Genomic DNA, 25,998 nt, shown 5'->3' with positions numbered 1-25,998 from the left:
CCTAGAATTAAGTAAACGATATGCTCCTTTAATAAACAGAACCTGTGATGAAAAAAATAGAGAATGGGAAAAGGATCTTTCCTTCTTCCCTTAGGGATGAATGACTAGTAACTTTAAACTTGGTAAATCTGCTGCAGAAATCACAAGCTATGACCTGAGGGCTACATCCAGTCTGTTATCTTTGTAGACGAAGGTTTATAGGAATACAAACACATTTATTCATTTATGTATTATTTATTGTTTCTTTCACAATACAATGTCAGAATTAAATAGCTGTGATTCAAACTGTGTGGGCCACAAAGACTGAAATGTCTACTATCTAGCACTTCATAGAAAAAAATGTTTACTCACCCATGGTCTATTCCATTAAGAAAAACAAATGGTAGTCTTTCAAAATAGTGGATAAATAAATAAGGTAATATTCTAATAAGCAGCTATGTTGAAAAACAACTGGACTCTATGATGATCTTTTATCTATTCTGTTTCACTTTTTATATTTCATATTCAGTGCTCTCATTTCATTTAATTTACGTTTTCCAATTACTCCACCTCTTCTTTTTTTTTTTTTTTTTTTTTGATGTTCTTTCTCAAGCCTTTATCAAGCATAGTAGAAAAGCTTCTGTATACATATATATAATAAGTAAGGTAATAAAGAAATACCACCTGGAACACCACGAATGGGATAGAATAGGATAGTTACAAGCAGTTGTAGCAGTGTCAGTAGGGGACTACACATAGAGAAGGAAACCTAAGAAACTTTGGGAGGCCTTTATAAGTCAATAATAGCTCAAGAAAGCTACTGGAACATTATTCAGTGAAGCAGGCTTGCTTAATTATAAGTGAAGTGAAGTCACTCAGTTGTGTCTGACTCTTTGCGACCCCATGGACTATAGCCCACCAGGTTCCTCTGTCCATGGGATTCTCCAGGCAAGAATACTGGAGTGGGTTGCCATTTCCAGGGGATCTTCCCAACCCAGGGATTGAACCCTGGTCTCCCGCATTGTGTGTGGATGCTTTACCATCTGAGCCACCAGGGAAGCCCCTTAATTATAAAACCATAAACAAAACCACAAAATATGCCTCAGGTTACTAGACGGAAGGCCCACCTTTTACAAACATGATAATCCTAGTTTGACCTCCTAGGGTCAGACACTTTCCTGACTAATATCAAGGAGGAGCTAATGATGCATGCCTTACTTCTGCATCTATATCTACCTGAAGAAGGCAGTCTTTTCGCCTCCTTTTCTTTCCTTTATAAATTATAGCCCACTGAGTCTTCAGGGCAGAGCTCCCTGCATCTCTTACAGGCATCCTATATTAATAAATCTACTTCCTGTTTATCAGTTTGAATTCCTTCTGTGCTGAGATCAAAGAACCTGAGTCTCAGTAAGTCCAGACATTGGATGTTTAAGATTGCGGTTCAAGTCTCAAACTGGGTTTTGGCTGAGTTTGAGTCCTGGCCATGTGGGTTAGAATCCCAAATTGAGGGATTTTTGGCAGGGTTCCAGTACCCACAGTGTGGGTTCAATCCCAGGCAGGGTTTTGGCAAAGTTCAAGTCCCAGCCACATGGGTTCAAGTTCAAAGCAAGGTTTTGGCAGGATTTGAGTCCCTGCACATGGGTTCAAGTCCCAATCTTAGGTAAACGGTTTCAACTACAACACTGATCTAAAAAGTTTGAGACTTGGTTTCTGTGTTTCTGGTATAACCTTCCACTAATTACTTATAATGTTTCTGTAACAACATTTTCTCAGCTGTCAAGTGGGAATAATATCTCCTCTGCTTACTTCACAAGGTTGCAAGCAAGAAAATCTTTAAAAAAATATAAAGCACCAAACTATAAGGTAATAATATAGATTTTTTTATATTGCCAAATCAAGAAAATACACCTAATCATAATTATATAAGAAAAATATATACATTTGTATACATAATTTATCAAATTATTTTTGTTCTCTTTATAAGAGATGTTTGTGTTGAGTATAACTCATATTGGCATTATTCTTTCCAGAAAAGAGAAGCACATAAAATTAAGATATTTGCTTAAAATCATCCAACTAATTACTGGTAGTGTCTGAGAGCTGGTGAAATATCTTAATCTTAATATGCTTTCTACAACACTATATTTCTACAATGCCAACTACCAATAAATCAGTCATATCTGACATAGGAAGTGGGTATCTGAGATACAAGAGAGTTCAGAAGTTGAGATGAAATAAAAAGAATTTGATTAAAAATGAACTGTCTTTTCAAGTGCAATTGATCCTTTCTTGTTCTGAATTTTTAATAAAATTTTCATTTTAGAATAATTTTAGATTTAAAAGAAGTTATAATGATAGTACAGAGAATCCCCACAAATGCTTCACTTTGTTTCCCATATTTTTAAAATTCATTTTAAAACTAAATTATAAGTAACCATCAGTATATATCATCTAAAAGTTCTGAAGAGTGAGAAACCTATGTAGATGTGTAATGTGGAGTTATCATTTTTCTCATTTCACTCATGATCTAGGCAACATGCTACTTCTCCAAGGTCAGATAAAAAATTAATGATTCATAAAATTAGAAATAGAAGTTGCTGTGTTAAATAAACTATAAGGATGAATGAATTAATGTCTTTAAAATAACTTTCAAATTTATGGACTTCTTAAAATATGTGGATTCTTGCCTAAAGAAACATTATTAATATTTAACTTGCTAATTTACTTTCCAAAACAAAATACTTCCATTAGGTCCTTGTTTATTTGCAACATGACCTGGCATGGGTTCCTGGAATGTTGGGAAGCTAAATGAAGACACGTAAGTTTTTTTGTTTGTTTTTTTATCTCGAAAGATGACAAGGGAACTACTAGGTTTTTTGTTTGTTTGTTTCTTGCTTTTTTTGTAATGTGTATTTAAGAAAGGGAAATCAAATTTTTTTTTTAATCAAATATTTTTTGACCAAAAACAAGTCACTGTTTCTTATTTTCAAAGTAATGACATTTGTTTACACTTTTCTTTCTTTTTTTGCTTTTAGATATTTGGTTAAAATATGTGACCATTTTCACAGAAACGTGGATCACCAGGATAATCACTTAATGTAAAATATATCCACTGAAATATCATTTTACATGTTAGTTATTTTTACTTTTTTCAAAATGGAAAACATAAGTATAGATATATATTTCTTTAAAAGTTAAAATTGATCTTGATTACTAAGTAGTAAATAGGATCATCTTGATCACCAAGTAGTAAATAGGATTATGTGTGTGAAGTACTCAGCTGATCATAGCATAGTAAAACTTTTTAATCTCCTCCTTTCCTTCTCTTTCCTCTCCTGCTTGGTGGTGAAAATTACTCTTCACTGCTATCAGTTATCATGGCCCTTAGGAGAACTGACTATTAGGTGGTGGAGATAGTTGTAGGCACAAGGAAAAGGGATGAGGTTAGTTGAGCAAGTGTCACTTGTTGAGTGATACATTAGGTGATTTACACGTCTTTTATTTCTTAGAGCTATAAACTATCTTGCAGCATGGATGTAATTATAATATTTTAGAAAACATCACATTTGAGAAAACTTGGCAGGAAAGAGATGTGAACAACTTTTCAAAGATCACGTAACTTAGGAAAGAATGAAACATAAATATAAACTATGTGCCTGCAACAGACACTACTCTTTAGGGAGAAGAATCCCTGTAACACCCACTCGATGGTGAGTGTTATGATCTCAAGTTCTATCAAGATTATTTTCCTGCCTCTACAAATTTCCATGCGCTTGGGATAGTATGGATATTAAGGTAAATGAAATAAGTCAAAAGAGAAAAGGACAATGACTATATGATGTCCCTTATATGTAGAATCTAAACAACAAAACAAACAAATTGAAATAGAAACAGACTCATACATACAAAGAAAAAATTGGTGGCTGCCAGAGGTGAGGGAGTGGGGGTTCAACAAGATAAGTGAAAGGGTTTAAGAGGTACAAATTTCCAATTATAAAATAAATAAGTCACAGGGATGTAGTGAATAGCATAAGGAATATTGCAGTAACTCTGTATGGTGGCAGATGGTTACTAGACTTACCGTGGTAATCAATCCATAATGTATATAAATGCTGAATCACTGTGTTGTACACCTCAGACAAATACAAGATCGTACCAGGCTTCAGCAATAAATGAACCGTGAACTTCCAGATGCTCAAGCTGGTTTTAGAAAAGGCAGAGGAACCAGAGATCAAATTGCCAACATCCGCTGGATCATCAAAAAAGCAAGAGAGTTCCAGAAAAACATCTATTTCTGCTTTATTGACTATGCCAAAGCCTTTGACTGTGTGGATCACAATAAATTGTGGACAATTCTGAAAGAGATGGGAATACCAGACCACCTGACCTGCCTCTTGAGAAACCTATATGCAAGTTAGGAAGCAACAGTTAGAACTGGGCATGGACCAACAGACTGGTTCCAAATAGGAAAAGGAGTACGCCAAGGCTGTATACTGTCACTCTGCTTATTTAATTTATATGCAGAGTACATCATGAGAAACGCTGGGCTGGAAGAAGCACAAGCTGGAATCAAGACTGCCGGGAGAAATACCAATAACCTCAGATATGCAGCTGACACCACCCTTATGGCAGAAAGTGAAGAGGAACTAAAAAGCCTCTTGATGAAAGTGAAAGAGGAGAGTGAAAAGTTGGCTTAAAGTTCAACATTCAGAAAACGAAGGTCATGGCATCTGGTCCCATCACTTCATGGGAAATAGATGGGGAAACAGTGTCAGACTTTTTTATTTTTGGGGGCTCCAAAATCAACTGCAGATGGTGATTGCAGCCATGAAATTAAAAGACGCTTACTCCTTGGAAGGAAAGTTATGACCGACCAAGATAGCATATTCAAAAGCAGAGACATTATTTTGCCAACAAAGGTCAGTCTAGTCAAGGGAGGGTTTCTTCAGTAGTCATGTATGGAGGTGAGAGTTGGACTGTGAAGAAAGCTGAGTGCTGAAGAATTGATGCTTTTGAACTGTGGTGTTGGAGAAGACTCTTGAGAGTCCCTTGGACTGCAAGGAGATCCAACCAGTCCATTCTAAAGGAGATCAGCCCTGGGTGTTCTTTGGAAGGAATGATGCTAAAGCTGAAACTCTAGTACTTTGGCCACCTCATGCGAAGAGTTGACTCATTGGAAAAGACTCTGATGCTGGGAGGGATTGGGGGCAGGAGGAGAAGGGGACGACAGAGGATGAGATGGCTGGATGGAATCACCGACTCGATGGACGTGAGTCTAAGTGAACTCTGGGAGTTGGTGATGGACAGGGAGGCCTGGAGTGTTGCAGTTCATGGGGTTGCAAAGAGTCGGACATGACTGATCAACTGAACTAAACTGATATCTACTATACTTCAAAAAAAATAATATAAAATTTAATATTTCCCTGCACTTAAGTAACCTCAATAAATGGTTCACAGTAGAAGAGGTTTCTTCCAATTAAAATAGAGGATAGCCTAAGGAGTTTTCTGAAGCCATATATCAATTATAGTTAAGACCAGATTTCCTCTCAACTTTACTGAAGCCTCCAGTCAAAGACAGCAGTGGGCTGTTGTAAATGGAGCATAACTCTGGACCTAAGAACTTGTGACAGACATGATTCTGACCTTGAGTTTGTGTGCAATCTTGAGCTTTTAATAGTTTCACTGATAATATTATTATGCTAAAGCTACTTTTCTGGAATGTGAAGTCAAGTGGGCCTTAGAAAGCATCACTATGAACAAAGTTAGAGGAGGTGATGGAATTCCAGTTGAGCTCTTTCAAATCCTGAAAGATGATGTTGTGAAAGTGCTGCACTCAATATACCAGCAAATTTGGAAAACTCAGCAGTGGCCACAGGACTGGAAAAGGTCAGTTTTCATTCCAATCCCAAAGAAAGGCAATGCCAAAAAATGCTCAAACTACTGCACAATTGCACTCATCTCACATGCTAGTAAAGTAATGCTCAAAATTCTGCAAGCCAGGCTTCAGCAATACGTGAACTGTGAACTTCCAGATGTTTAAGCTGGTTTTAGAAAAGGCAGAGGAACCAGAGATCAAATTGCCAACATCCGCTGGATCATCGAAAAAGCAAGGGAATTCCAGAAAAAACATCTATTTCTGCTTTATTGACTATGCCAAAGGCTTTGACTGTATGGATCACAATAAACTGTGGAATATTCTTCAATATATGGGAATACCAGACCACTTGACCTGCCTCCTGAGAAACCTATATGCAGGTTAGGAAGCAACAGTTAGAACCGCACATGGAACAACAGACTGGTTCCAAATAGGAAAAGGAGTACTCCAAGGCTGTACATTGTCACCCTACTTATTTAACTTATATGTAGTGTACATCATGAGAAACGCTGGGCTGGAAGAACCACAAGCTGGAATCAAGATTGCTGGGAGAAATATCAGTAACCTCAGATATACAGATGACATCACCCTTAAGGCAGAAAGTGAAGAGGAATTAAAAAGCCTCTTGATGAAAGTGAAAGAGGAGAGTGAAAAAGTTGGCTTAAAGCTCAACATTCAGAAAACGAAGATCATGGCATCTGGCCCCATCACTTCATGGGAAATAGATGGGGAAATAGTGTCAGACTTTATTTTGGGGGGCTCCAAAATCACTGCAGATGGTGATTGTAGCCGTGAAATTAAAAGACGCTTACTCCTTGGAAGGAAAGTTATGACCAACCTAGATAGCATATTTAAAAAACAGAGATATTACTTTGCCAACAAAGTTCCATCTAGTCAAGGCTATGTTTTTTCCAGTGTTTATGTATGGATGTGAGAGTTGGACTGTGAAGAAAGCTGAGCACTGAAGAATTGATGCTTTTGAACTGTGGTGCAGGAGAAGACTCTTGCAAGTCCCTTGGACTGCAAGGAGATCCAACCAGTCCATCCTTAAGGAGACCAGTCCTGGGTGTTCATTGGAAGGAACGATGCTGAGGCTGAAACTCCAATACTTAGGCCACCTCATGCGAAGAGTTGACTCATTGGAAAAGATTCTGATTCTGGGAGGGATTGGCGGCAGGAGGAGAAGGGGACAACAGAGGATGAGATGGCTGGATGGCTTCACCGACTCGATGGACATGAGTTTGGATGAACTCCGGGGGTTGGTGATGGACAGGGAGGCCTGGTGTGCTGCGATTCATCAGACACGACTGAGATACTGAACTCAAAGCTACTTTCAAAGTATAGGCTGATTTCAGGAATGGGACACTACATGAAATAATGCTTTACAGACTGTATAGACAATATTACGGTGTTATTGTTTGTTATTTTTTAAAAATATTACCTTGAAACATAAATGAAGAGGTTATTCCAGAAATTCCTTAAATGAAAATACTATTTATTATTCTTCTAACATCTAGAATTAAGATACCTTTCATCAAATTCTACCCACAGAAACAGAAAGACGCTAACAAATTTATAGTGTAAATATAGAATCAAAATTAAAGTAAAATATAAATGAAAAGCAAGTTTCCAAAAACTGCTTTATCAGTTGCCTTACTGTTCAGAATCAGGGACAGTCTTATGTAACCTAGGTATACATAAGTCTTTTTAGTAAATGTTAGTATTAGTTTTACACTTGATACAAAATTTATAATCACTTCTTGTTTGTTCTGGGAATGTCCCTGTTTGCAACCCTGTGCCAAGGCAAAACTACCTAGATTCCAAATAACCAAAGTAGAAGGAAATTTTTGGAATATAACTTACTCATAACTAGGCCCCTGTCTATAACATAAGCTTTCTATGAGGCTGGCGATACTGAGGACTAAGTGATGTTTTTAAGCAAATATGCACTAGAGAAGGGCTTTTCTGGTGGCTTGTTGACTTTAGAGATATATTACATGAAAACTACAAAGAATCTAAGAAGAAATAAAATTTGTTCAAATAAACTAACATTGCAGATTATTCTCAATATAATAAGTTCTCAACATCTAAACATTCTCAACATCTAAACTCTGAACTCCTCCAATATTCCAGTAATTGTATTGGGTGTCTACTAGCATGGCTGATCTTTTTTAACCCTCATAACTAACATTAACATAATGTTGCAACCATTTTGCTGATGAGAAAAACAAAGTTTAGAAAAGTGAATTAACCCAGTATCAAATGACTAGAATATAAAGCCAAACACCCTATTCCCAAGGTTTTCATTAATTGACCTTTGAAAATATTCACACCAAATGAAAATGGAAACAGGGACAATTCAGATACAGAGGAGAATTCCAAATCCGGAAACAGTAAAACAAACAAACAAACAAAATCAGCAACAACAACAAAAACAAACATAGAAACAAAACCAGAAAGACTACACTCTATATATCTCCCTGGAAAAGATGTTTTGGGAGTAAAGACATTTCATCTGTTAAATATCAGCTTCTCTGTTATATAACACTTAGGGGCTATGAAAACAATCTCAGCACTATAAAAACCTTCAGACCCATATTAACCTGAAATATCAATTTTGTTTTACTAGACTTAAGGATTCACAGGATTCCCACAACATTCCATACAGTGAGCAATGTATGGAATAAGTCACAGAAGGAATCCTCTTCTTCATTAATCTTTTAATCTAGAGGGAATTTGCCTCCATTAAAATAAGTAAAAAAAGGATAAAGTCTTAAACCACAGATCAAAGCTCTACAAATTCACCTGATTTTGTAGTATAACTTACAAACAACTGTGACCCACAAATTTATAATTAAATTCAAGTTAAATACATTTGAGAGTTTTAAGAGCTTTTTGAAATAGCAAAATCACTTGTATCTTGTTCTATTATAAAAATGAGTACTGATAACCACTGAATGGGTGATCACCTAAAGAAATTCTTGTTTATTTCCTGTATAAATAGAAAATGATTTTAAGTCCTAGTGAATAGTCCTTCATTTCTCTACAGATATTTTTTTTTCTATCAGTCAAAATATTCATTTCCAAAGGTTGAGATGGTGCTTCAAATTTTCAATACTTTAATTATTGCTATTCTTTATTTCACAACATGAATTCCCATCGGAATTCATCTATCATAATAGATTATTCTGTAGATTGCATATATTGAGGCAATACTTGCCTTGATAACTCAAATTCTCTACTATTTTCCCTTGTAATCCTTTCATAGGTGTTAATTCTAAGTTATCAAATATTGTCAGAAATCATGAAAAAACATCTATTAATAGAATGCAGAAATGCAATTGTCTGTGAGCTTTCAAAATATGATTCTATTATCTATCTATTATCTGTCTCTCTAACCATCTCTTCGTTCCTTATTCCCATGATCCGAAGACAAATTTAGAAGCATGGTAGGCTGAATGGAGCAGTTGAGAAGATAATTGTGTTTTACCAGATTGCCAAGTAAAAAAAAAAAAAAAAATTGAAATAATTAATATGAAATAAATGAAGAAATTCAACAGATTACATATTTTTTAAAAAGGGTGTATAATCATGCAACTCCATGGACAGTGACTACACATACAAGCAAATGAAAGCAGCTGACCACGTACCCACACACCTTGGCAGAGGTGCACTCCACACTCGTCGGCCACCACCAAGACAGATGATCTCTGATGTCCCTTCCAGACGATAACCTGATGAGCATGAGAAGGTCAGAGTGTCACCAACCCCAAAGGTGAACCCAATTCGGTTACCATATTGAGGAATTCCAGGATCTTCACAAGGTTCCAGATTATACTCTGTAATTGGATGAAGAGGAAAACAAACAAACAAACAAAAAACAGTAGTGATTTTGAGGGTATACTTCTATATTTTGTAAACTGGTTGCTTTCAGGGCTAGCCATACATTTTAAAAGTGCTTATAAGTATAACTGCGGGCTTCCCCCCATGGCTCAAGGGTGAATAATCCTCCTGCAATGCAGGATATACAGGAAAGTGGGTTATATCTCTGGGTCGGGAAGATCCCCTGGAGGAAGGCATGGAAACTCACTCCAGTATTCTTGCCTGGGAAAGCCCATGAACTGAGGAGGCTGGTGGGCTACAGTCCATAGGGTCCCAGAGTCAGACAAGACTGAGGCGACTGAGCACACATAGATGTAATTATGGGTATATACTATGGCACACATAATTTTCTTCTTTTGTGAAAGACCTGCAAGATCAAACCAGTCAGTCCTAAAGGAAACCAGTCCTGATATTCATTGGAAAAACTGAAGCTAAAGCTGAAACTCTAATACTTTGGTCACCTGATGAGAAGAACAGACTCATTGGAAAAGACCCTGATGCTGAGAAAGGTGGAAGGAGCATTGAAAAGAAAGATTGAAGTAGAAGGAGAAGGGGATGACAGAGAATGAGATGGTTGGATGGCATCACCAACTCAATGGACATGAGTTTGAGCAAGCTCCGGGAGCTGGTGATGGACAGGGAAGCCTGGCGTGCTGCAGTCTATGAGGTTGCAAAGAGTCAGACATGACTGAGTGACTGAACTGAACTGAACCGAACTGTGAAAGACCTAATAATATAATAAATACTCTTATGTGTAATTAAATAAAGATGAGAAAGTGTCACCTTGTGAATGATACATTGGAAATGTAGATATTTATCTTGTATTTTTTATTCTCTATTAGAAACGTTTTGTTTTATTTAGATTTTTGATTTAAAATAATGACATGATAGAGTAATATTTTCAAATGCAAAAATATCATTTGGAATGAAATCATTTACATTTTGAAATGACATTTACTTAACGGTTTTAGTCTAAATGACAAAGACTCTTGTGCCTATAGTATACGAGGAATTCTATTAATCCATATTCTGAAAAATACGTGACTTCAGAAGCAAGAATTTATGTAAGACTGACTGCCCACAAACTTAAAATTGTATATTACAGATTTATACAAGAGAATTTCCTCAAGCAATGAATGAACATCATGAAAATAAACCTTTAAACACTCTTCAGGGTATGACAGACTAAATTAAATTAACCATAATATAATTTATATAGAGTCTTAAGAAGAAGTAGCTTATCTAAAAACATTCCCAGAACACACACTTAGTACCTAACTGTAGTGGAGAACAAAGGGATTGCTTCATGTTGATGAGCTATTATTTTAATAACATTCTAGGTTAAAATTGATTATGCTCATTTGTTCTTCTCTATGAAATAACTTATTTTAGTAGACAAATATCTCCATGCAAATACTGGAATAACAATTGAAGAACAAAGTCAGTATTTATTATTTTATTTATATATTTGTAATATATATTATTAATATAATTATGTATAATTGCAATATTGTAAATTTAGTATTAGCAAGTTGGCATAAGATTTACTTATTGTTTCTGTATTCTCTTTCACTATTCCATTTAGCTAAAAAGTAGAACTAACAAGAATATTTCTTTGTTCAGTTTTGTCTTACAATTTTCTTCCCTTATAATCCAAGTTATAATATTGTCTATAGATATAATATTGCCTATAGAGGTTATTCTAGAATAAAAAGGATAATAGAATTAACTTGCTTCTAGATCATCTAGTTCCAAATGAATATATTAATCTTGGCCTGCAAACAATGACTTTTCCCAGAAACACAAAACTAGAATATCACTGGTTTAATTCACATTTCATTAATGGACTAAGTAAACCTTTACATATATGTATGGGCTTCCATTTTAAGTTCACTTGACATTTTTAGCAAGTTTTCCTCTCAGAATTCTACAGGAATATAAGTTAAAGAAATGTATTTATTGTATTTCTAGTAAATTTTTGTGAATTAATTTCTTTTTTGCTACTGTTTTAAGGTCCCCTTTAATATATTACTATAGTCAATCTTCAAGGCATTTCAAACTTTCCTTAAAATTTGTTGGCAGATAGCTTTTTTGCTTTCACCCTTTTTTGTCTCATTTTCTCTCTCTGTTTGATCATGCATAAGCTATTTTCACTTTTAAAACTCTGGTTTTAAAACATATTTTCTTACCAGAGAATGTAATATTGAATCCTTCATATGATATTGAGAAATCAGAAATGAAGCGCAACTGAGCCCTGAAATTTCCATAGAGACCAGCATTGATTGTTGAAGGAAGTTCTGAACCAGTCAAGCGTGCCAGTGGTTGGGTAAAACTGCCATTCTCTGTGATCAGTAAGTAGTCATGATGGTCTTCCAAATGAAAGGTGTGGAAGTTGAACTGTACACCTAATAAGGAAAAGAGGAAAATTAGACTCATAAAGTATATTAGTAAAACACACAGAGTTACCAAACTAACAAAAATCAGGACTCTTATAACAGATTTTTGTGAAAATGAAAGGCACTGGTATAAAATATTCTGAATATATAGTATAATTATTATATCTTTCTTTTGAGTTTTTCTGTTTGCTTGTTTCCTTTCGCTTCTCTATAAGGTTTATAATGAGTCATGTCTTGGAAACTGCTTGGAAATAAATTTTTAAAATTACTGTCTAAAAAGAAATTACATGCATTTTCTGAAAATTTCAAGGAAAACTTATACCCTTTATTTAAATAGAAGTGTTTTGGGAAAAGTAACCACTCATTCAACTTCTAATAGGATCGACTACTCTGTTAATACCTAACAGAATTTTAAATTTTCCCATGTATTAATTTCAGTACATATCAGAACAAGTACATTTTTCTAAGAAAAACATGCAGACTGATAAACTGATTTTTTTTTCTTTTTTTGTTCATTTGCTCTTCTATTTCTTATTTTTAGTCTCTGACCAAAATCCAATTCACTTTATCTGAACTTCCACTCATGTTAAAGTGCTTAGCAACTCTTTGTAGTTTATATAATGGATTCATATAGGGTATACTCTTTTTGGTATGAGTTCTTTAGAATGCGTGATCAGTCTCGAAGTCATGTCCAATTCGTTGCCACCCCAGGTACTGTAACCCGCCAGGCTCCTCTGTGCATAGTATTTCAGATAAGAATACTGGAGTGGGCTGCCATTTCCTCCTCCAGGGGATCTTTCTGACCCAGGGATCAAACCCACATCTCCTGCATTGCAGGTGGATTTTTTACCACTGAGCCTCCTGGAAAGCCCCTGAGTTTCTTTCTCTTACCACTAAGTGTGTGAGATTTCTCTCTACTTTTGTGTGTGATTTTAAGTTGTTTTAGAGATCCATTTCATTTTGTGAACACAACACATTTGTCTGTTCAAAAGTTGATGGTTATTTAGATAATTGACATTTTAGCTTGAATGCAGAAAATGCTGCTAGGAGCATTCAAGTATGTCTTTTGAAGAACATAATTGCTTATTTCTGTTGGATCGATACCTAGGAGTAGAATTACTGGCTCATGGGAAATTTATATATATATATATATAGTTCAGCCTTAATATTGTTTCACAAAGTGGCTATGCCAATTTACATTTTCATCAACAAATCCAATTGATCTGTATCTTCATCAATATTTGAAAGTTTAAATTTTTATTTTTATTTTTTCATTTGTTCTGTCCTGGTGAATACGGTCATTGCATTGTGTCTTATGTGACTGTTTAATGACACTCAAATGCATGTAATAACCTAACAATTACACATACACACACACACACACACACACACACACACATCCTATACTGTTTGTAAGATATGCATATGTGTGTGCTCAGTTGCTCAGCTGTGTCCGACTATTTGTAACTCTATGGATTGTAGCCCGCCAGACCCCTCTGACATGGGGTTTTCCAAGCTAGAATACTAGAGTGGGTTTCCATGTCCTCCTTCAGGGGACTTCCCGACCCATGGATCAAACCCACATCTGTGTCTCCTGCATTAGCAGGCAGATTTCTTTACCACTGAGCCACCTGGGATGCTGTATTTAAGTACCAAATGAAATAAAGGAAGATATCACATTGATCTTTCTTTTGAAGTGCTTAATAAATTTTCTTATTTGATCTAGAAGAATCTCCAAAAGCTTCATCAAAAACTCAGTAACATATGTTAGTGGGTAATGATAAAATAACATTCTTAATGCTATTTATCAACTTTATAGTTCCAAATGATGGATAGTTTTGGAGTCTTCATTGCTTTTTTAAAAAATTGAAGTATGGTTGATCTACAAAGTTGTGTTAGTTAGTTTCAGGTATACAGCAAAGTGATTCAGATATGTGTGTGTGTGTGTATTCTTTTTCATATTATTTTCCAGTATAGATTATTATAAGATGCTGAAAATAGTTCCCTTTGCTATACAGTAAGCCCTTGTTGTTTAACTATTTTATTGTATATGTTAATCCCAAACTCCTTATTTATCACTTGTTTGTTATAAAAGCAAAAAGTGAAATAAAATGAGACCAAAAAATAAACTGAAAATATAAGTAATGATAAGTTATTATTGCATAATAGGCCAGTGATTTCAACTTGGAAAATACTTGAAATATACAATGATACTTTTTTTCAAAATATAACACATCTTTTTTTTCTCACTCCACAATGAGCCCTTTTTAGGACTGGGTCCAGAAAGTCAGTGTCTCAAAAGTTCTTCAATATAAATGTGGCATTTGATACTAGACAGATGTAAATGAAAATGGCAATGTAGCAAGGAGAAGATACTTTGCCATCTAGATTAACTGATATCTAAATTTACAAATTAACATGAGTGGAAGTTCAGATAAAGTGAATTAGATTTTGGTCAGAGACTAAAAATAAGAAAAATAGTCAGAAGAGCAAATGAACAAAAAAGAAAAAAAAAATCAGTCTATCAGCCTGCATGTTTTTCTTAGAAAAATGTGCTTGTTCTTATGTGTACTGAAATTAATACATGGGAAAATTTAAAATTCTGTTAGGCAGCAGTGCTAATGAGCCCACTGTCATGTATTACATGCATAGCCTTTCTGAAACGCACTTTCTCGGACATCTGGGAAAATGGATTCTAATAGAGTTGTCCTAAAGTTTAAATGAGGCAATATAAGGGATGACTTGGCACAGTGCTTTCACAGAGGAAGTGCTCAGCAACTCTTAGCTATCATTTATTGTTTACTTCTTCAACCTGAAAGTCAGTTGTTTTCATGTCACTCTGCCCTAGTCAACTACTTTAAAAAAATGAAGCTTCTGTTTATCATATTATGTTTTAAGCAATAAAATCTGTGTTTTTAGACAAAAGACCTTTTAATGAAAGGCAATTAATCTAAATAATAAAATGATACTAAGAACCTACTATATTATAAGCATTATAGAATATAAAAAATGAGATTATAAATAACATAGTCTATCTAAGGGAAAAAGACACATAAACTAAACGTTCAAACATTTTGCTAAGTGCTATGAAAGTAATTAATATGAGTCAATATCAGAGCATAAACTTAAGAGGTAGGTTGTCAGAGGGACTAGCAGATGCTTCTGAAGGCAATGACCTTCAAAAGTGAACAGCTCTTTGTGGAAGAGCAACCCTTGGGTGGACATTTCAGGAAGTAGAAGTAGACAGGCAAAGACATACAATCTTAATAGGGCAGTGGGTATGAAGAATAGTGAGAAAAAGTAAGTGGTTACAACATCATAGTACCGTCCCATAAAAGTGATAACTCAAAAAGTCCTATTAAGGTAATTTTTGTTATGTAAATATATGAAAAACTTGGGCTTGAAGTAAAAATATTATTAATATCTAGCTTATAGTTATAGTTATCATGAATTTTGACCTTCAGGGTGCAATACTGATGTGCATTTGTGTGTCAATGTGTGTGTATATGGACTGGGTGAGAAGTTTAACTACATTATCTTGATAATTTCTCCTAACTTTAAGAGATTATCCTTCACAAAACTTTGACTACACTTTGGAACAGTTGTACTTCGAACAAATTTTGTTGGCTCTTCCAAGAAAAGCACATAATCTGCATTTCATGCCATGTAAATACAGATTTAATTAACACTTGCAACGTCTGAAGGTGCAAAACCTCAAGTGTTAATTAAACCTCTGTTTACACAGCAAGCAGTATGTAGCCCTCCATTTTCTTGTATAATATAAGCAAGCTTATTTTAAACTCCATTAATCTGCTACACAGTGGGATAATAGGATGCTTTGGTTAACTTCCAACAAATAGTCTTCTATTATGGAGAACAACAAAAATGACAGTTTGTGAAGTCTTCCACTTCATTCCTGCAGTAAATACCAGAATACTCATTTTAACAGCATTTTTTCTCAATAATATTTAATTTTCATTAAAAGAACCATCCTTATATTACCTTCACCATTAATGAAAGGATGTATAATTTCAATAAAGGCTAACCATCTGTGTCTCAAATATTCTATCAGAACTGCAGATATATCTCACATAGTTGAACAGAAGTATAAAAAGCATCGTGCATGGTCATATAAAGTGAAGTAAGAAAAACAACAAATACTGTATATCTCTTATATGTGGAATCTAGAAAAATGGTTTTCTATTTTCATTTATTGCCAAAGTGGAAATGGTTTTCATTTATTGGCAAAGTGGAAATAGAGTTGCAAATGTGGATAACACACATGGTTACCAATGGTGGGGGAAGGAGGAGTGGGACAAATTGGGAGATGGGATTAACATACATAAACTACTATGTATAAAATAGATGACTAATTAGAACCTGCTGTTTAGCACATGGAACTCAACTCAAGAATCTGTGGTGAACCAAACGAGAAGAAAATCTAAAAAAAGATCTTATATGTAGTATATATGTATATGTATAACTGTTCACCTCATTGAACAGCAGAAACTAACACAACATTGTAAAGCAACTCTATTCTAATAAAATTAAAAAATAAAATAACACATCGTGTAAAAACCACAGTGGATTCAAATGTTTTAAATAAAGCTTTAATTTTTAAAACTGTAACATCACCTTCTCATTGCTAGGATTTGGGTTTTTTAATTTTTAGATCTTTGATAATAAAGCCAATAAGTACAATGTAATGTGTGTGCTGTTGCTCAGTTATATCCAACTCTTTGTGACTCCATGGAATGTAGCCTGCCAGGCTCCTTTGTCCATGAGGATTCTCCAAGCAAGAATATTGGAGTGGGTTGCCATGCCCTCCTCCAGGGGATCTTCTGAACCCAGGGATCGAACCTAAGCATCCCTCATTGCAGGCAGATCTTTACTGACTGAGCCACCAGGGAAGCCCAAGAATACTGGGTAGCCTATCCCTTCTCTAAATCAAACTGGAGTCTCATGCATTGCAGATGGATTCTTTACCAGCTGAGCTACCAGGAAGCCCATGTACAATGTAATAGTAAAAACCAATAAGAATAAGCAGTTTTTAACATGAATAAATTATTTTTTAAAATAATAGCATATAGATACTTTCAGGTAAATAATTTTCATCCATTTTTGTTTTGATATTTAGAATGCCCATTTTCCCACTGTCAAGCTATTATCTTAAACCATTTATATTGCTAATATTCATTGAATATTTTGGTTGTATTGCATGAATAAATCACATTTAGTACTACAAGGGCTTTCTTTATTTGTTCAAAGGACATTTATTAAGCTCTACTATAAGCACAGCGCAATTTTTTACTTTCACTCAACTGCGTGAGATCCAACTGCAGTTCTGACAGAAAATTTGAGACAAATATTTCTAGGACAGTTATACATTTATATAGGGTATATGGTTATAATAAATAACCATTTTATTTATATTTCTTTATATTATATTTATTTATAATAAATAAACCATTTTAAAACAAGTGTATATAAACATGTACTGTTTACTTTACAATCAGTTCAGTACTTCAGAATATCTATTTCCCTTTGAATTTTTGAAATCAACTTCTTAACACTCTGCCAGAGACAAAAGACATCCTATTTGAGATTTTATTGTTATGAAAATTTCAAATTACATTAGTTTAATATATATATATATTACCATTCTGAAAAAAAATCATATGAGCATGTATGTTATAATACTACAGAAAAGTAAATATAATCCTCTGCTGCAGTTATTCAAATTGAATTTTGTATTAGCATATTTTAGTACTGATCTGTTTTTGCTCATGCAAAATGACATTGTAAAGGACAATGAAATAAAAATATATGCAATGAAAATTAAGAAGATAGCCCATTATCATTGCATGAGACAAATTACCTTTTCCATGGGTTACATCAACAGTCCATGTACAATTCAGAGAATTTGGATAAAATTCTGGGTAACCAGGTGATAAGATTGTTCCACTAGGCCCTCTAACATCTCCTCCACATAATGCTGAAAATACAAAGAAATATAGTCATATGATCACTGTTAAGAGAGGCAAAGGCTGAACAAATCTCTCTTGAAATAGGAGTCTGATTATCTTTGCTTAAGTTACTTCCTGGAAATAATAGGAGTGTATAAAGACCTCTTCCAATACTAGAAATTCACTTCATCCTTTGAAACACTAGAGAAGAAAAAGGTATATAATTGTATCTGAGAATTAATACCAGCCCCAAAAGAATTTAGCTCAACCTTTCATATTTGCATTTAAAGTACATACTTATATATTTCTAATTACAAGCAACATTTGCATAAATCAGTTATAAATTAAACATGAGTAATTAATTGTTTAGCAGTTGCTCTTTTACTAAGCTTTAAGAAAACAATTTGTTAATTATACAAAATTATTTATATTTTAGATTCCTAAAGGGATAGGTGTCATTCTTCACAGAATTCCTTTTGACATAGTGGAGTAAACTGAAATTTAGAAAGCTGTTTCTGAACTTGTGCATTTCTCTAGGAAACATAAGGAATAAAAAGAGTTTTCTGAGAGGATAGTTAGTTTTTAGTAAATACTCCAAGATAATAAAAATAAATATTTATGAACTGAAGTAACAGAAATTAAATTTTGATTCAATGTTTATTTACTGTAGACTAAATCACAGTTAACAATGCCTTCTAACACCAGTGGTTACAATAGACCAGATAATTTTATCAGCATTAAAACTAAAGGAAACCTAGATGCTACTGCTGCTAAGTCACTTCAGTCCTGTCCGACTCTGTGCGACCCATAGACAGCAGCCCACCAGGCTCCCCCGTCCCTGGGATTCTCCAGGCAAGAACACTGGAGTGCTTTATTGACTATGCCAAAGCCTTTGACTGTGTGGATCACAGTAAACTATGGAAAATTCTGAAAGAGATGGGAATACCAGACCACCTGACGTGCCTCTTGAGAAATGTGTATGCAGGTCAGGAAGCAACAGTTAGAATTGGACATGGAACAACAGACTGGTTCCAAATAGGAAAAGGAGTCCATCAAAGCTGTATACAGTCACCCTGTTTATTTAACTTATATGCTGAGTACATCATGAGAAACACTGGGCTGGAAGAAACACAAGCTGGAATCAAGATTACCGGGAAAAATATCAATAACCTCAGATATGCAGATGACACCACCCTTATGGCAGAAAATGAAGAGGAACTAAAAAACCTCTTGATGAAGGTGAAAGTGGAGAGTGAAAAAGTTGGCTTAAAGCTCAACATTCAGAAAACGAAGATCATGGCATCCGGTCCCATCACTTCATGGGAAGTAGACAGGGAAACAGCGGAAACAGTGTTAGACTTTATTTTTCTGGGCTCCAAAATCAGTGCAGATGGTGACTGCAGCCATGAAATTCAGACGCTTACTCTTTGGAAGGAAAGTTATGACCAAGATAGATAGCATATTCAAAAGCAGAGACAATACTTTGCCAACAAAGTTTCGTCTAGTCAAGGCTACGGTTTTTCCTGTGGTCGTGTATGGATGTGAGAGTTGGACTGTGAAGAAGGCTGAGCGCTGAAGAATTGATGCTTTTGAACTGTAGTGTTGAAGAAGACTCTTGAGAGTCCCTTGGACTGCAAGGAGATCCAACCAGTCCATTCTGAAGGAGATCAGCCCTGGGATTTCTTTGGAAGGAATGATGCTAAAGCTGAAACTCCAGTACTTTGGCCACCTCATGTGAAGAGTTGACTCATTGGAAAAGACTCTGATGCTGGGAGGGATTGGGGGCAAGAGGAGAAGGGGACGACAGAGGATGAGATGGCTGGATGGTATCACTGACTCAATGGACATGAGTTGAGTGAACTCCGGGAGTTGGTGATGGACAGGGAGGCCTGGCGTGCTGCAATTCATGGGGTCGCAAAGAGTGGGACACGACTGAGTGACTGATCTGATCTGATCTGATGAAGAAACGATAAGAACTAATGTGTGCCAAAGTGAGGCAAGCTGTACCTTGAGTAACCAGGCAATCTATGTCAATGGAGGTTACACTCTTGGCTCAGGAGAATAAATTCTGTTTATTCACTATTCCTCCCTTTAAGGAATTTTAGATTAGTTGCCTCTGGGGAAGAAGTTTAAACTGAAGGAAAAGCATAATCAAATCAGTGTACAATATTATATGTAGTCGAGTTCAGTTAGAATGAATGAAAAATTAAGTAGCAGCTTCACACAAAGCTCAGACATTCAAAAAAGTGAATATAAAGTATGCCTTGTCCAGCTATGCTTCCTGTCCAGCTAGACTCCCCTGGTGGCTCACACAGTAAAGCGTCTGCCTACGATGCAGGAGACCCGGGTTCAATCCCTGGGTTAGGAAGATCTCCTGGAGGAAGAACTGACAACCCACTCCAGTATTCTTGCCTGGAAAATCCCATGGATGGAGGAGCTTGGTAGGCTACAGTCTATAGGGTCACAAAGAGTCAGACATGACTGAGCGACTTCACTTTCACTTTCACTTTTCACAGCTATACTCAGAATGAGTTGGGGTTACAAAAGAGGAAGATAGATAAAGATGGAGATTTCAATGTGACATAAATGATCTTTCAAAAAAACAAAGAGGTAAGAATACTGGAAGGAGACAAAACTGGAAAGGATAGAGTCCACGTTATTAAGAATCATGAATTTCTTGATTAATAATTTGAACTTTTATCCCTAGGAAACAAAGTCATTAAATATTTTTGACATTGCGTATAACATGAAATAGAATGAAGGTTAGATTGAAGTAGTTGGATATTGAATTTAAGGTTGATTCCAGTTGCCTTGATGAGAGATGATAAGGGTCTATGTTGCTCCTAGGCAAACCAGACACATTCAATTTTATTATTAATAACACTTAAGCATGCTGGTATGCTGCTGCTGCTGCTGCTAAGTCACTTCAGTCATGTCCGACTCTGTACGACCCCATAGACAGCAGCCCACCAGGCTCCCCCGTCCCTGGGATTCTCCAGACAAGAACACTGGAGTGGGTTGCCATTTCCTTCTCCAATGCAAGAAAGTGAAAAGTGAAAGTGAAGTCGCTCAGTCGTGTCTGACTCTTAGCGACCCCATGGACTGCAGCCTACCAGGCTCCCCCGTCTATGGGATTTGCCAGACAAGAGTACTGGAGTGGGGTGCCATTGCATTCTCTGGCATGCTGGTATGCTGCTGCTGCTGCTGCTAAGTCTTCAGTCGTGTCCGAATCTGTGGGATTCCGCAGATGGCTGCCCACCAGGCTCCCCCGTCCCTGGGATTCTCCAGGCAAGAACACTGGAGTGGGTTGCCATTTCCTTCTCCAATGCATGAAAGTGAAAAGTGAAAGTGAAGTCGCTCAGTCATGCCCGACTCTTAGCGACCCCATGGACTGCAGCCTACCAGACTCCTCCATCCATGGGATTTTCCAGGCACGAGTACTGGAGTGGGGTGCCACTGGCATGCTGGTATACTTGGACATTATTTTTTTTTCTCCTGCTTCTTCTGATAATATCACCACCAAACCATTCTATCTTGGTGAATTACTCTATCATTTGTCTTCATAGGGATGGATGGACACATGACCTGGAGAAAGCCAATCATAAAGGGCACTTTTCCATTACTACAATTTCTGGTAGAGGTATGGACTAATCAGAGACCTTTCCTCATATTTTTCTAATTAAAATAGAATGGTAGAACTCTCATTCTTTTCTAATTTTGGAAATGTGAGGTTATATGATTCCATTCTCCTGAGAGTGTATTCTCTACCTTTAGTCCCACATATAGAAAAAGCCTGGTTTCAACTAAAGAGAATGATGATAAGGAGAGAGAAAAGCCAAGGTGGAAATGGAAATATCCTTGAAAATGTCTGAATTCATGATTATCATTAGCAACAAGAAGTATGCCATGTGTGCCTTTTCTAATTTTGGCCTGTGTTAGTCGCTCAGTTGTGTCCCACTCTTTGTGACCCCATGGACTGTAGCCCTCTGTCCATGGAATTCGCCAGGCAACAACACTGGAGTGGGTTGCCATTCCCTTCTTCAGAGATTTTCTCTACCCAGGGATTGAACCTGAGTTTCCTGCATTGCGGGCAGGGTCTTTACAATATGAGCCACCAGGGAAGCCCTTTTCTAAGTTTGAAACTTCGAAAAACAAATTCTGCTTTCATTTTTAAAAATCAGTTAGAATTGGGTTTTTGTCACTTAAGCCACAAGAATGCTGACTATTACAAATTGTACTGCACCAAATATGGGGCAGATATGCTGAGGATTCTTTTAAACCTCGTTATAAAAACAAATTGACACAAAAATGATGGCACTGACAGTATTTGAAAACACTTATAAAATGGGAAATGTGATCTTCCACTTGGCAAAAGGATAAGAATATGTTATGAATAGTGTTATAAATGAGAATTAAAACCCACAACCAATGGATAGATTTACTTTGTGTGTGTGTTTTACGGGTACAAGTATTTCCCAATCTTAGGAAAGCAGCTTCTTTCATTGTATTTTCATACATGTTTTCTAAAAAATGAAGGATTGCTGACTTATTTTCCATAGAAATAAATAAGAGATAAGGACACTGGTGTATTATTTTCTATGGTCAGGAACTGGCCATCACAGGGAAGTCTGGTACATTGCTATAAAGCTGTGTAGCTAGGCAGGATTTGGACTATTACACATTGTCTTCCAGGCAGGAGGTAAATGCTCTAGCTCTTCATTGCATTCACCTGATACCAATTTGACATTTCCAATGCTATTTTTTCAAGGAGTGCAGGACACAATAGGCACCTAAAATGGTTACCTCAACACATTTTAAAAATACATATAACATCCTTAGGCATTGGGTAAGTTTGATTTATTATCAGTATTCATTCTTTTGTGTCTTTATTAATGGTTTGATAACATAAAATTGGCAAAATTCAAGAAATCTCACATTTGACAAGATTATGTTGATTTATTTTTGGTTTATAAATTGGTTTATTTTCCATATTGAACCTACCATCACAGGTTGGAAGTGAATGACTCCACCAGTGGTTTTTCTCACACAGAAGGGGCTCTTCATGGCTCAGCCTGTATCCAGGATCACAACTAAACGAAACAGTAGATCCAATGGAGAAATCATGACCATAACGACGACCATGTACAGGTATGCCAGGATCCAAGCAAGAATAGGTGTTCACTGTAACACCTGGAAAACAAAGGGAATATGAAAAAGAGTAAGCTTGATGAGAATCAAATCACTGAAATACATTCTTATTCTTTTAAACAAACTCATTTCTTCAAAACAAACAACTGTTGGTGATAACTTTTACAGATAAATTAATGTGCTGATCAGTTCAGTAGCTCAGTAGTGTCTGACTCTTTGCGACCCCTGAAATGCAGCAGGCCAGGCTTACCTGTCCATTACCAACTCCTGGAGCTTGCTCAAACTCATATTCATCAAGTCGGTGATGCCAAAATCAGGTTACAAGGTACATAAAAACTTAATGAAAATGTATAATTGTCTATCAAATTTTGTATTATAAATTATGTATATGCTGCTAAGTCGATTCAGTTGTGTCCAACTCTGTGCGACCCCATAGACAGCAGCCCACCAGGCTCCCCCGTCCCTGAGATTCTCCAGACAAGAACACTGGAGTGGGTTGCCATTTCCTTCTCCAATGCATCAAAGTGAAAAGTGAAAGTGAAGTTGCTCGGTTGTGTTCGACTGTTAATGACACCATGGACTGCAGCCCACCAGGATCCTCCATCCATGGGATTTTCCAGGCAAGAGTACTGGAGTGGGTTGCCATTGCCTCCTCCGAATTATGTGTGTGTGTATATATATATATATATATATATATATATATATATATATATATATATGTATATGTATATGTATATATGTATAAATGTGTGTGTATATATATATGTAGTCCTATATATATATAGGACTTCCCTGGTGGCTCACATGGTAAAGCATCTGCCCACAATGCGGGAGACCTGGGTTCCATCCCTGGGTCAGGAAGATCCTCTGGAGAAGGAAATGGCAACCCGCTCCAGTACTCTTGCCTGGAAAAGCCCATGGACAGAGGACCGTAGTAGGCTACAGTCCATGGGGTCACAAACAGTCGGATACGACTGAGCGACTTCACTCCATATATTTATATATGTATGTATATATATACACACACACATTTATGGGTTTCCCTGGTTATTCAGCTGGTAAAGAATCCACCTGCAATGCAGGAGATCCTGGTTCTATTCCTGGGTCAGGAAGATCTCCTTGAGAAGGGATGGATAGTCTACTCACTTCAATATTCTTGGGCTTCCCTGGTGGCTCAGATGGTAAAGAATCCGCCTGCAATGAGGGAGACCTGGGTTCAATCCCCGGGTTGGAAAGATTCCCTAGAGGAAGGCATGGCAACCCACTCCAATATTCTTGCCTGGAGAATCCCCATGGACAGAGGAGCCTGACGGGCTACAGTCCATGGGATTGCAAAGAGTCAGACATGATTGAGTGACTAAGCACAGCACAGCAGATGCATATACAATAATTATCATAGCAATAATTAATGTTTTCAGCTTGTTATATTCCATGTTTTTACAACTCTAAAATGTTTGCAAAATTTACCTCATTTAGTCATTAAAATAATCCTATGAAATTACTTCTATCATTAAAACTCCATTTAACTGCTTTAGGAGACTCTAAGTATGTCTCAGAGATTGGTATCTGTGTCAAAGGATTTGTTCTGTAGCCATTTATCATTGCCTTGCTTTATATGATATTTACATAATCTAAGAAACATGATTATATCTAGATTTCAAGAAATACAACATAATACAGCTCCTTGGGATTGGGGATTGCACTAAAACAAAACAAAACAAAAAACAGAAAGTCTATTCTGTGTTGTTTTTATTATTTTAATGTGTTTTGTAAACTATAAATAACTTTTATGCTATTGGTGAAGTGTTTGTAATCTTCCTGTTTTGAGAGGAAGACAGATGAGTAAAAGTGCCCAAGAAAGGGAATAAAATCAAGTTCTGGAGTACAACCAGTGATGGCATTTCAAGAAATCCTTCCCATAAAAATTTGGTTCACTGGAGAAATCAAGTTTTCTCCTTTAATGTGTTCCATTAAAATAAAAATAGAAATTCACAAAATACCAAATATATTTTTAAAGTTTTAAGTAGTAAAATAAAAAATTTTTCTCTACTGATTTTGAGGCTTGTGAATGGTTCATTTAAAAAAGATAATTTGGATACCTTCAGCTTGAGAAACTTATTAACAAAGTGTCGACAGAAATAGTGTTTTATTTGTTTTCTTGGTAAGAAAGGGTTTGTGATGTTAGAGATTATCTCACAATACTAAACAAGTGAAAGTGTTAGTCACTCAGTCATGTCTGACTCTTTGCAACCCCATGGACTATAGCCCACCAGGCCCCTCTGTCCATGGGATTCTCCAGGCAAGGATATTGGAGTGGGTATCCATTCCCTTCTCCAGAGGATCTTCCTGACCTAGGGATCAAACCCAGGTCTCTGGCATTGCAGGTGAATTCTTTCCAGTGAGTCACCAGGGAAGCCCTTAAATTAGCCTTTTGGTTTACTAAATAAACCACAAGGCTAATTAGAATAAAAATGAAAGAAAATGAACTTTTGTAAACAAATTTAAATTCAGAGTCACTGTCTCCTGGGCAGATTTGACCAAAATCAGTATCTGTTGCGCCTCTCATCAGCCTCAGAATTACCTAGCCTCTACTCTGCCATTTAAGCACTAGCCCTCAGTAATAATTTGGACTATTTCACCAAAGGCCTTCAGGTGACAAACTTGCTGACTGTGAGAAAGACTCTGCTTTAGCCAAACTCAGAGTCAGGCTCACCCCTTGGCTGGGCTTCCCTGATAAACACAGTTGGTAAAG

The 25,998-nt window shown here is 36.2% G+C and overlaps 1 protein-coding gene across 7 annotated transcripts in view; it reads right to left on the bottom strand.

The window, feature by feature from the left end:
* Positions 1–25,998, bottom strand: part of CSMD3 (CUB and Sushi multiple domains 3) — a 1,461,887-nt gene that overhangs the window by 448,686 nt on the left and 987,203 nt on the right. For all 7 annotated transcript variants that reach the window (XM_070802767.1, XM_070802766.1, XM_070802772.1 and 4 more), the window contains 4 exons: positions 23,100–23,288; positions 18,011–18,127; positions 11,926–12,141; positions 9,505–9,693 (listed from right to left, as the gene is read on the bottom strand). In XM_070802767.1, the coding sequence (XP_070658868.1) occupies positions 9,505–9,693; positions 11,926–12,141; positions 18,011–18,127; positions 23,100–23,288 (711 nt within the window). The remainder of the gene's footprint in view (positions 1–9,504; positions 9,694–11,925; positions 12,142–18,010; positions 18,128–23,099; positions 23,289–25,998) is intronic.

This window comes from Bos indicus, chromosome 14 (genome assembly GCF_029378745.1).
Source record: "Bos indicus isolate NIAB-ARS_2022 breed Sahiwal x Tharparkar chromosome 14, NIAB-ARS_B.indTharparkar_mat_pri_1.0, whole genome shotgun sequence".
In the NCBI taxonomy this organism is placed as follows: domain Eukaryota; kingdom Metazoa; phylum Chordata; class Mammalia; order Artiodactyla; family Bovidae; genus Bos; species Bos indicus.
This window is presented reverse-complemented; position numbering and strand designations above follow the sequence as displayed.